At 42.6% G+C, this 12,394-nt stretch overlaps 1 protein-coding gene across 1 annotated transcript; it reads left to right on the top strand.

Annotated features, from left to right (window-relative positions):
* The first annotated feature begins 150 nt into the window (after positions 1 to 150).
* Positions 151 to 11,899, top strand: CSUI_006932 (sepiapterin reductase). The gene is made up of 7 exons (XM_068067082.1): positions 151 to 281; positions 1,197 to 6,414; positions 7,252 to 7,328; positions 8,310 to 8,399; positions 9,117 to 9,532; positions 10,648 to 10,743; positions 11,541 to 11,899. Exons 2-7 carry the CDS (start codon positions 6,187 to 6,189, stop codon positions 11,639 to 11,641), a joined length of 1,008 nt encoding a protein of 335 aa, XP_067920949.1. The 5' UTR covers positions 151 to 281; positions 1,197 to 6,186; the 3' UTR covers positions 11,642 to 11,899.
* The last annotated feature ends 495 nt before the right edge of the window (positions 11,900 to 12,394 follow it).

The following is a 12,394-nucleotide window of genomic DNA, read 5'->3' as shown; positions in this document are numbered from 1 at the left end:
TATGTATGACTATGTATGTATGTATGACTATGTATGTATGTATGTATGTATATGTATTGTATGTATATTGTATATGTATTGTATATGTAATGTATGTATATTGTATATGTATATTGTATATGTATATTGTATATATGTGTGTGTGTGTGTGTTAGGTGTGACGTGGGGTGTGGGGTTTCCCTTGTGTTTCTTCCTCGGAGCAGTCTCTTCTTTCTTCGGACAGAAGGCTACGACAACTTTTCTCGACCTCGCTATCCCCTATGCTTTCTCCATTATCTCCGGTAGGTTCCTCCTCTTCTTCTTCTCCTCTCTTCTTCTTTTCTCTTCAAGCAGGGAATTCACATACACATACACGCACCACGAGAGAGGCTCCGAGAGACCTCCTGCTTTCACAAGGAGAATCAGAAGAATAGAGGCCTACACATACAAGACCCAGATAGTACAGCACATACAAAAGTATATATACACGTCTCTATGCCTTACATATCTGTATATACATATCTATGTATATATGGCATAGAGCCTTGACAGCTAGCAGCAAACTATAGAGGAAGAAACGTCTGAGAATTGGCTCTCTCATCCGAGGATAAATGTAGATGCATATGTATATACATACATATACATGTGTATCTGTACCGCCACGCATATAGATAGATAAATAGATAAATAGATTGAAGATAGATTGAAGATAGATAGGGGATGCAGGTATATTTTGGTGGATGGAGAGAGCCATGCAGATGAGTCGAGAGGCGTCTGTAGAGAGATACGCACGAACACTTTATACACACGTAGAGGTAGTAGAGCTATTTATGTGTTTAGCGTAGAGAGATGTTAAATGATATCTATAGATAGGGCGCAGTGCGTCCACACATAGGCAACTAAGCAGATTGATAGATCGAAGACAGATAGATGATAGAGTGACCACCTCTCAAGTGGGTACTGCACTGTACATGACAAGAGATATCTACCTGTCTATCTATCTCTATACATATGTATGTATGTATATATGTATATATGTATGTATATATGTATGTATGTATATGGATAAGTTAATATGTTTTACCTACTTCTTTCTTCTCTCTTTTTCCCCTGTGTGATGTATCGCATACAAGCGAATAGGAGGTGTGTTGTCTGCATGGTTTGTCTTTCTTCTTTAAAGCTAGTAAATTTCTCTCCCTCTTCTTTATTTCTTTCAGGGTGGCTAACTGGATTCCTTAGACGCCGTCCCGCTCCTGTCCTTCCTATGGAGCCTTTCGATTGACAAGAGAAGAAAGGAAAGCAAGAAGAGAAAAGAAAGGAGGAAAGAAGAGAGAAGGCGAAGAAAAGAACATAGATAAGTTTTCTTCCGACTTTGCTGTATGAGGGAAGACTAGACGATCAATCCGTAGAAAAGCTTTCTCTTCATATAAGGACACATGTTCGCCTGTCTTTTCGTCGTCTGTCTGTAGAAGAAGACTTACTTCTTTTCTCACTTCATCTCCATCGATCGCATTCATATAAAGATTTATGTGTAGATAGATACATAGATAGATAGGTAAGTTTGATGGCGATGTGAGGCTCCGTCTTCTTCTTTCGCCCTCTCGCCTCCTCTTGTTCCTCTATCTATGTACGGCAAGCCTCTTTCTGTGTATACATTTACGTGTATACATACATCTATATATATCTTTGTATAGTGCGGACGTCAGAAGAGCGTGAAGAGCTGCATGAAAAGGGACTCTCTCGGTCACCGGCAGGAAGAACTGCAGACGGGAGAAAGAAGAACTCCGTGTGTCTAATGGATGGAGGAGTTGGAGTAGATCATACAGTGTAGATACACTGGAACTAAGTGATCTGATAAGAAGAAGAAGAGGTAGAGGATAAATCGATACATATACAGCAAGAAGGTGTTGGAGTAGGAAAGATTTAATACGCCTGCTGCTACACTCTCTACATGAGAAAAGATCTCTCTCTCTTCTTTTTGATTCTTCTCTTCGTACTCTTTCGAACTCTCCACTTCTATCGTCTTCTCTTTTCTTCTTTCGCCTGTTGGGGCTGCAAGGAAGAGGAGAAGCGTCTGGTCTTCTCTCTAGCGTGAAGAAAGAGACGGTGGGGAAGAAGGAGAGAAAGAAGAGAAAGAGGAGTTCTTTTCAGCGATCTTCTTTTTCTCTTTCTTCTTCTTTTCTCTCATTCTTTAGATTGAATTCTGTCTTTCCTTTGGATCTTTTTCCTTCTTTCTTGCTCGTTTCACGGGATTTCCTTCTCCGCGCGCTTCAAGAGGAAGACGGGCCATTAATGTCCTCTACATAAATAGATGCAAGATAGAGAGATAGATTAAAGACGGATGGATTTGAGGTAGATATCGATTAATCGTTAGACTGTCTGTCTCAGTATTGAAGGCATGCATGCAGTTTGTGCCGGTGTACATACACCCGGGGCGAGTTATGGAAGGATAAAGAAAAAGAAGAAGCGAGGAAAAGTTAGTGTAAGACTCACATCGGGGTACCTCCCATGTGACAGCTTCTCTCTTCTTTTGTTACATCCACTTTATACATAGGTTATATACAGATATCCATCCATACGTATGTATGTATCAGCGGCCACTGTATGATCCCCCCTCCATCCCTGCCGATCGTTTCGATTCTACTTGTTTCTCTCGGCCTGAATCGTCTTTTTCTTTCTTTCTCTTATTCTTCTTTTCCCCCTTCTTATCGCTAGCATGAGTAACGGGAAGATGCTCGTAATAGTTGCCATGCGCCTTAGTGTTCGATACTACGGAGAAAAGATAAGAAAGAAAGAGAGAGAGAGAATGCATGCATTTGCCGTGCGTTGATCTTTAATGAAAAAGCAGAAGGAGGAGAAAACTTCTCACTCAACCTCACGGTGCTGTGAAAAGAAGCCCTTCGATCGAAAGAAGATCAACAGAACGATGGCTACAACGACCACTCCCGCTACTCCTGCGTGCACTACTACCCATAGTACAAGTAGCAGTAGTAATAGTATGAGTCCCACTACTAGTACTAGTAGTACTAGCACTCATACTACTATTAATACTCGTACGACAAGCCATACCAACTGATACTACTAATACTAATACTACTACTATCGCAACTACTGGTAGAACGACTAGTACTACTACTACTACAAGTAATAGTCAGAGGAGAAGGAGGAGTAGAAGTAGCCATGTGCTTCCCTTGCTTTCTACCGTGGGGGGAAGACACGCGTCTCTCTGAAGAAAGCGCTCTGTCTTTCTTTCTTGCTTACTTATCTCATTCTTTCTCATATCTTTCCTTTTTGTCTTTATCGGCTTCCTCCATCTTTCCTCCAGGAGCTTTTCGAACTGAAGATGAATACCCCTCCTTCCACGCAAGTTTTCTATGGCCTAGAAGAAATCATTCTCTCTCTTTTCTGTCTAGTGGATGCAATACAATCTCTTGCTGAGAAGCGGTTTCTATACAATTCCTTTCTTCTTTCTTCTTCATTTCTTTTCTTTCTTTCCATTAGATTAGAAAGCAAGAAAGAGTTAGCCAGACGTAGAAACTCTTCCTCTTCCATGTGTAGAGAGATGTGTAGATATCTGCGTCAAAAAGACTCTCCACCCCGAGGACACAGAGAGAGCGACACCTCGGAAAAAGAAAACGGCAGATGAAGAAGAAATCCAATAAGATACCCATCTATCAATCTTTCTCTTGCCTGTGGAAGCAGAGTGGGTCGTTTGCTTTCTTCTTTCCTTCTTTCTAGAGAGAGCCGCGTAGAAGAAGATTCCTTCTATCAAGGGAAGTTCAGTGATAGGTAGTCTATTCTCTCACCTCTGGAGAAGATTTACTTCTTTATCCATAGCCATCTATCATCATAAGAGCAGCAAGAAGAAAGGGAGAGAGCTTTTCTATTCTCTCTCTCTCTCTTCTTTTCTCTCCCTGTTCTTCTCTACAGCAATGCGCGCCTCTTCACTCCCCCGGCTAGAAGATCTTGTCGCTTTACAGCTAGCCGTGTTAGAGAAAGACAGAGGAGAAGAGAAGAAAAAGAATAGAATCCGACTATGAAAAAAGAAATCCCATTTTCATAAACAAATCTGCCTTTGAGAGGTGTCTCACATACCATACATAGTCATCCGGACATACATTATGTAGATTTGTCTACATAGACATACATATGTAGTCGAAGTATATGCATGCGGAGGGAAGCATGTATGTATCTATACATGTGTACAGGTAGCGAAGATAGATAGATAGATGGACAGGAGATGAATAAAGAAAAAGTCTGAATGGAGAGTTGCTAGGGAAAGCACGGGGAGAGTGTATTCAGAAAGAAAGCCTTTTCGATGCCGTGGGTTTTTTATGCAGAGTGTCATTCTTTCAGAAAGCAAATAAAACTTTGTGGAGATATGTGTCTGTATTTCTCTCTACTCCATGATCTATATACTTCTCTCTCATGTAGATCATATACGATATTTGTATCACCTTGCACCATCTACAGCATCTTCTAATCTTCTTTTGTATGCAGCTAGCTCCTCGTGTCTTCTTCTTCACTAGATAGATAGATAGATTTCAACCTTTGTTTCATTCACTGGTCCCCCACCAACGATAAGAATCTGCGAGTATGTAGCACAAACAGACAGCTCGCTTCCATGGAGGCTAAGTAGGATATAGCTACATAAAAGGAAGGGCTTGAAGGTTCGAAAGATCATGCATGATCTATGGTGGCTCGATTAACTGTTGCATGCGGGAAGGGGGGAGAGCGACTTTTTTACTTGTCTTTCCTTTTCTATCCATTCCTTAGTTGGATAGATTGGATCTTGAACTTGAAGCTATAACAGAAGATATGCCAACAGAGGAAAGAGAAACAACGTAGAGAGAGAAGAGATCATATGTGTCACGAGTCGCTGTCTCCGGGTGTATGTACACTTGTGTAGATACATGCTGACTGTCGAAAGACGTTCCTCTCTCACAAAGTTTCTTCTCAGAGTTGTAGAAGAGACAGAAATATCTCTTCATTTGGATCGTTGTGCTTTCTGGTCTTCTCTTGTATGATTTCTTGTCTTTCTTCTTCTTCTTTTTGTGCTCGTTTCTGTTTGGGCAGTCTTTACTACGTGTGCTCGCTATCGATCTAGCTAGCTACGGTCTGTTGTCTCGGTCGATTGTTGAAATTCCTTCCTTCTTCTTTTCTCACCATCATCTCGATTGTCTGTCTTGTGTGCATGTGAGCCTCCTTACGAGACACATGCACTCTCTCCATCTACTTGCTTTCGCTTCTTCTGAAGTGACCCGACCTTCTCTCGTCACTCTGTCTGTTCCTAACTTTCTTTCTTCCTTCTAGCAAAGAGAAAGAAAAGCCTCTCTGCCTTTATCTCTGTCTCCCTCCACAGTGGATTCTTTCATGATCCCTCCTTCCCTTGTGCGTAGGTCTCCTTCCGTGGCTCTTCCCCCCCTCACTCAGTCATCATGCCTGATCGAAAGAAAGAGAAAGACAGAAACAGTAGCTAACCACGTGAAGAATCTTTTGACTCCCTTCTCTTTTTCTCTCACGAGTGCATGCGCTCAGTTCTCTCTTTTCTTTCACTTCCACTTTTTTCCTTTCTCTCTCTCGCTCTCTATTCTCTTTCTCTTCTGATTCTTCACACCTTCTTCTCCCTTCTCACAGCTGTCTCTTCTTCCTCGATATGTCTCGGTCGTGACGAAAGATCTAGCTTCTTCTCTTTGTTTCGAGAGAGTTTCCCGTTTACCCTCTTTTCTTTACATATCTTTCTTCTTTTCTTCTATCTATCTCTTCACCTTGAAAGGAAGATCAAAGAAAGCCCCTATCTCCCCCTTCATTCAAACAAGAGCTCTACCGCTGCGTCTCTCCCGTCTTTCTCATTAGCACAGACTGAGAAAGAGAGAAGGCGAAGATTCGGACTCCTTGCAAGAAAATCCTATCGACTCTCTCTATCTAAAAGAAAAGACAGAAGGCCATCCATCGAAGAATCGGAGAAACAAAGACTTCCTGAACAAGGCTAGCTGACTACTCCTTCCTTTCCTTCTACTTCAATAGTAAAGACAGCTTACTCTGTTTTCTTTCTCTTTGTGTCGTAAAGATCCTCTTCTTCTTCTCTCAGGTCTTAGTCATCTGGGGTGTACTTCCACGTTCATCGTCAACGAGTTCCAAAGAAGAATCTTTTCTTCTACAAGAACTTCCTTTCTTCTTCACTTCAAAAAGACGCACGTGAAGAAGATGGTCTCTCAGAGAGAAAGATACCTCGTCTTTCTTCTTGGCGCCTCCAGGGGATATGGAAGGAGTCTAGCTATACAACTTGCTAAGGCGTTGAAAGCGCAGATAGAAGAAAAGAAGAAGAAAGATGACGATAGTGAAGATAGCCGCTGTATGTCTACTCACGTGGAGGGGAATGAAGAAGAGAAGAAGGAGAAGAAGAAGGTTCTCCGATTGGTTCTTGTTGGGAGAGTAAGTGGAGAGAAAGAAAGCAGGTGTACAGACAGCCTAGGGATTGAGACACTTCGCTAGTTCTTCATACAGGTGGCAGGTTGAATCGACTCTCTTTCCATCGATTCATTTGTGTGTGACGTTTCCTCCTTCTTTTCTTCCTTCTTCACCTCTTTTCTCGAACAAGATGGCGTCAAAATCCTCCAAACTTTCCTCTCGATAGCTCTGTCTATCTCTCTATATATAGATATGTAGAGAGAGAGATAGATATATGCATACGTATATACATATATATATAGAGAGAGAGTTACATGTATAGATGCATGCACATTTGTATATATGCACTGGAGTCATGTCTGAATGGAGTCGTTGTCTACGGCGATGTATAGCACGCATGTGAAGCCCCTCGCTCGAGCTTTTCTAGATCTAAATGAACTAGATCTCAGTAGATGCATGCGAAGGATGTATGCATGGAATAGAACGCGTGGAGAGAGTGACAAGTGCAGCTAATTTTGGACTCCTCCCAAGCAATAGCATATGCACGAGAATAAGGCATCTGCCTCTCTGTCTATAGATGTGCCCCATAGGGTCTCTTCTTCGGTTTGTAGACCAGATTCAAATGCAAAGAAAGTAAAGAGAAGAGAGATCTTTTCTTTCCCTCTCTCTCCCTTCTCTCATTAACTCTACTCTTGTGTTCTCCGCAGGTGGTTTCCTTCTTCATTTTTATTTCACTTCACAACGGCGGTTTCTTTCTATATTTTTTCTTTCCTTTCTTTCTTCAGCTCACAACTCAGCATCTGACTTTCTCTACTAGATCTTTCTTCTCTTTCTTTGCTATCCTTTCTTTCCTTCTTTCAGGATGAGAAAGGCATGAAAGAGACAGGAGAAGCCGCATGCAAAGCCTTTGGTAGCGAGGCAAGCTACTCGGTTCATAGGTAAGTGCTGACGAGCTTTCCTTCTGTCTATATAGATGCCATAGAGAATGACTCTCGCCTTTCCTTGCATGCGGTGGAGATAGATACATACATACGTCTTCGTGGAATGGAAGGAAGAAGGACAGAGATAGATTCGAGATAGAGAGATAGGTGGATAGATAGATAGATCAAAGATAGATAGATAGATAGATTAAAGATAGATAGATAGATAGATAGATTAAAGATAGATAGATAGATTGAAGATAGATAGATAGATAGATCAAAGATAGATAGGTAGATAGATACTTTGTATTGCTATTTCGAAATTGCATGCCAGCAAGGGGGTAGAGCATGCATTTGAAAATGCACTTAGAAAGACGAGAAGATTTTTCTCTGTTTCCTAACTAACACCTAGAGATGAAAGGAGCTAGAGAAGTTCACTTGCTCCCAGGATGATTTAACTCTTTAGAAAGGTAATTCTAGGCCGCCTGCTTGATCTTAATCTCTTCGGCGGTTTCTGTTTGCTCCGGTAGTAGATGTGAAAGATATCTATGAAGGAGGGAAGGCCTATACCTATATAGAGATACTATGGTAGGTAGATCTAGATGGAGGTCTGTAGGCGTTCGAAAGTAACTTCCAGAGTTGCGTAGGCAGACTAGTAGTTAATACTACGATCTTGACGACTGATGTGCCTCTCAGCCTTACGAATGCATCTAAAATACACCTCTAAGAATGGTGACGTAAGTACATGTATGTATGTATATATATATATAATATGCATATGTATATATCTATATATATATATGTACACACAGAGAAAAGGAGAGAGATCATATACACCAACATGTCTATTTATAGGTAGATAGAGAGCTATAGGATTTTAGTGGGGTGCACGCATTCATTGGCTTGATCTAGCTACCCATGTAGGGTGAAAGGGAGTCTTTGGTAATATGTTTCTTTCTCCATTCTTTCTTTTCTTTTCTTTTCTTTTTTCCTCAACAGATTAGATCTCTCGCGTGTCGATGACATTTTCGAGAGGAATGTAGATGACCTCTTCACCTCCTCGGAGAATTTCGCTCAATACGATACTATGTAAGGAACAAGAAGACATCTTGGTTCGGGTGTATATACAGGTGGTCACAAGGGAGGCGAACCTTCTGGCAACACCCCACCGGAGAACATCAAAAGCTCTTAGAGTGTCTTTACCGATCTTTATCGCCGATTTAGGGCTTATCTAACTTAGCGAAAAAGACTGCGAGTCTTGGGATTTAGATCGACGCACAGGGAAGTCTTGAGCCACAGCAGTGGGACGGATTAGCGCTAGGAGATGACAAGTCATCGGGAAAACACAAAGAGAAAGAAAAGGGAGAAGAAGAAGAAGAAAGAACACGGAGAAGAAAGATTCTCCTTCCTGTATTCTCTTTATGTATATCACAGGACTTATATACGTAGAAAGAGAGAGGTCGTAGGTTTCTTGTATCGAGTCTTACGTTGGTGGGTCTACATGCATCTTGCGTCTCTTGATACATATGTATGGAGATTCAGGATGTATCTCTCCCTCTGTTGTTTTGCATGCAAGGGACATGTGTAATGGGGTCTACTTGATCGTTATGCTGAATCAAATCATGAAGCTCTCTCTGTATATACACTCGAAGCCCTCTACTTACACTCCTTCTCTCTCTCTTTCTATATATATATATATATCGACACATATTGCTACTACATCTCTTATGTTGTTGGTACGTCTTTTCTCTCTCTCTCTTTTTCTTTCTTTTTTTCTTCCTCTCCCTCTGTTTACTTTTACTTTAGCTTTCTCATTCACAACTCGGGTTGGGTTCAGCCTGCATGCTATCTCCATCGTGCTTCCTCCGAAGACATCCGCCGTTCGATCGATTTAAATCTGACGTCTTTCTCTATTCTCAATGCGCGATTTCTTACTCACTTAACTTCTCTACAAAGAAGAAGAGAACAAGAGGAAGAAGCACACCAGCCAAGAGAAGAAAAGGACGGAGAGACTGCTTCTTCTTCATCTCTTCAAGGTGCCTTCGCCGTCAGGATCATTCAGATTTCTTCCTTGGCAGCAGTAGAGCCTTTTCCTTCTCTTCCTCTGTATTGTACAGTGAAAGCAGGGAGAGACATGCAGATGAGAGTGATAGGAGAAGAAAGCACAAAGTCGGAAGATTTCTTAGCAAAAGTTGACCTCAAGACGCTTAATTGGGCTCCAGGTAAAAGAAGTCAAGGCGTCTATCATGACGGAGATTTAGAGGTTCTATAGGTGTCTTTTTTTCTTCTTCTTTGCATGCACTGGCTTTGCTTTACATCGGTATGGACGTATGAGAGGCTGTAGACTGCCCTCGAATCAAGAGGTGGTCGAGCCCTCACACGTAGAGGATTGGATCTTGGCTTATGTAGAGATGTTCTGAAGATCTTTCTCAACGCGTAGAAGCTATACAAGAGTATGTGTGTATCGGTTTGTAGACAACACATACGTCCATATAGATACAGAGATATACATCTATACAAGTAGATAGATACATAGGGAGATATCCAGACTTTGATAGATACCATAGATAGTTCCACGGTCCATGCATATATATGTCCGGAGGAGATCGGCTACTGGACCGAAGAAGAAAGACCGAGGAGAAGTTAGCGATGAATAGAAGAAACAACATATCTATGTAAGAGTACTTTCGAAGATCTTCTAACTCGTGAGACAAGAGGATCGCTGTTTTAATACGAGACTGACTACTAGACACTTCTATGTGTCTTCCTGGAATAGAGGGTGCGCTAGTTCCTCAGCTGTTTTCTCTTGTGAAGATCTACGTGTAAATCTTTCTGACTCGAGACACTATCTTCCGCATAGATGATAAGAGGGAGTGAGAGGGTGACAGCAGTAGTGTGACGGGACTGAAGCAAGGGAAAGATGGAAAAAGATGGGACAGAAGAAAAGAACTTTGTCAGTGTTTCTTTGTTGAAGGAAGAAGGGACCTCCTTCTTCTCGTTCTTTCTTAAACATTTCGAACTGCATGCATTGCAGGAGAGGAGTTGGAATGATCCTCTACTCATCACTTTTTGCTCTCTCATCCCTCTATTGCCCATGCATACACATATATGTCTCTCTATCTAGATACTTCTCTCTCCATATATATATATATGGGTATTGGTGTTTGCTGTACGTATAGATAGAGAGAGATGTGTCAAAATAGATAGATATAGGTGTGTACGTCAACTCTTTCCATACGACGGATAGGTGCCCGGATAGTGAATACGGTAGGTGCACACGTGTCCCTTCTTAACGACGGTGAGTTGTGTGTCTTGTTGGTCTTCTTCTTCTTTACAGGGCAAATGGTGACAGATATGCAACGCGAAGTTCAGCAGTGCGAGGATCCGACAATACGAGAGGCGGCAAGTAACTCCGCTCTCAATGTCGACCTTGGTAAGATAGATCTCCACCCGAATATTCACCTTCCTTTCTTTGTTTTCACACAAGGCTTATGCTTCAGATAGAGAAGAGAAAGATCCGTATCTCGTCCGCGGGGGGCTTGCGGGGCGTCGTATTGTCAGGTGTATAGACATCGTGTTCATTCTCCTATAGAAAGCTTGTAGTCTCTTGTGATGGTGTGTTGCTCTCCTAGGTCGCTACTTGTATCCGGTAGTATGGGGAAGGTAGTAAGAGTAGGGATAGGATTAGCATCTCCTTGCTTCCTTCGTCATGTACAGATCTTTCCTTTTTTCCATCATCTCTTTAGGAGATAGTGAAGGAGGAGTGAGGAGCGGGTGATGGGTCAAGTCTTTAGATCGCACCTCCTAGGAGAGCAGGAAAGCTTTTGCGAGAGAATGACGCGTCTCGAGTGTCCACGGTTGATCTCCGTATCTACTTACGTAGGGACTGTAGGCTGTTATGCAAGCAGGCTTGAGGGCAGAGTAGGAGGAATAACTGATTGATTATACTTCGTACGATTACGTCCAACAGATGTCAGCACGTCATGACGGGACAGAAGTTTCTTGTGTAGAATGGTATACATCGATCAAGTGTTAGGAAGTACATGAGGTGTATGTACACTTCAACTCGGCAGTTTCGTGTGACGCACAGAGAGAGTCTTTTGCATGCGTCACTTTTTCCAGAGTCTTTTGTAAGGAATCAGGATGAGTGTGGTGTTCTTCATGGAGGAGAAAGTTACCTGTTGACATGCATGTGATACTTCTATCTTTCTGTATGTACACTGCTCGCAGATGACAGCGCTAAAGCCTTGTGGCAACTTGTTCTTCAAGACACCTATGTATCGGGAAGTCACATCGATGTCCATGATGTTTTGAAGAAGACGGTCTCTTGACTTCTGAGTCCACCAGTTGTCTGATAATGCAAATCTCGAAACCTGACATCCATCTCACCCAGACCTCTATCTTCTTAAAGTTCGATCCTTACAAAGGACGGCGAGTGTGAAGATAGTCTTTCGTGAGGATCGGACTTCGTAGAATGATCGTAGATAGCCCATAGGCAAGCATCAGCGTGTCTACCCGGCATTGTCCCTATGAGAACAAAAAGGAGTGTCGGGTATATGTTCTGCGGTAGGCTCACAATCATCTTGCTTTGTTAAAAGGTTTCCGCTAGGGTTACGAAGGCGTGTGAGCTTTAATACCCCGACGATGATCTTCCAAGAGCCCTGAGAGTTCAGGTCGTCTCTTCAACAGTGGCTGGTAGATGCCGGGAGCATCTTCCCCTTAATTCCTTCCCGGAGAGGGCAGGGGTGAAGATGTAGTCAGTATGTGGAGTCGCTGTCACACCGGCAGTGTCGACGTTAGCATAGTTGTCTCTCGAGAGGCGTGTGCGACTCACACGGCTGCCGGTGAATCTGGCGGTGAATGACACCTATCCTTTCGACAGCCGAGGTAGAAAAGAGGCAGGCTAATTTGTGTCACCCACCGTGTTGAGTGGGGGCCGAGCGGTTTTTCCGCGATTTTAGAGAAAGAAAATGATCGTAGACATTCAAATAAAACGAGGAGATGAGCTGACCCGGTGCGGCGACGGCGCTCGCTTCATTAGTACGAGGTGCATGTACGTAGGCATGCGCATCCGCCTTAGGGAG

This window comes from Cystoisospora suis, assembly GCF_002600585.1.
Source record: "Cystoisospora suis strain Wien I chromosome Unknown contig_3570, whole genome shotgun sequence".
Lineage (NCBI taxonomy): Eukaryota > Apicomplexa > Conoidasida > Eucoccidiorida > Sarcocystidae > Cystoisospora > Cystoisospora suis.
The sequence above is the reverse complement of the archived record's forward strand: the minus strand, read 5'-3'. Positions and strand labels throughout refer to the sequence as shown.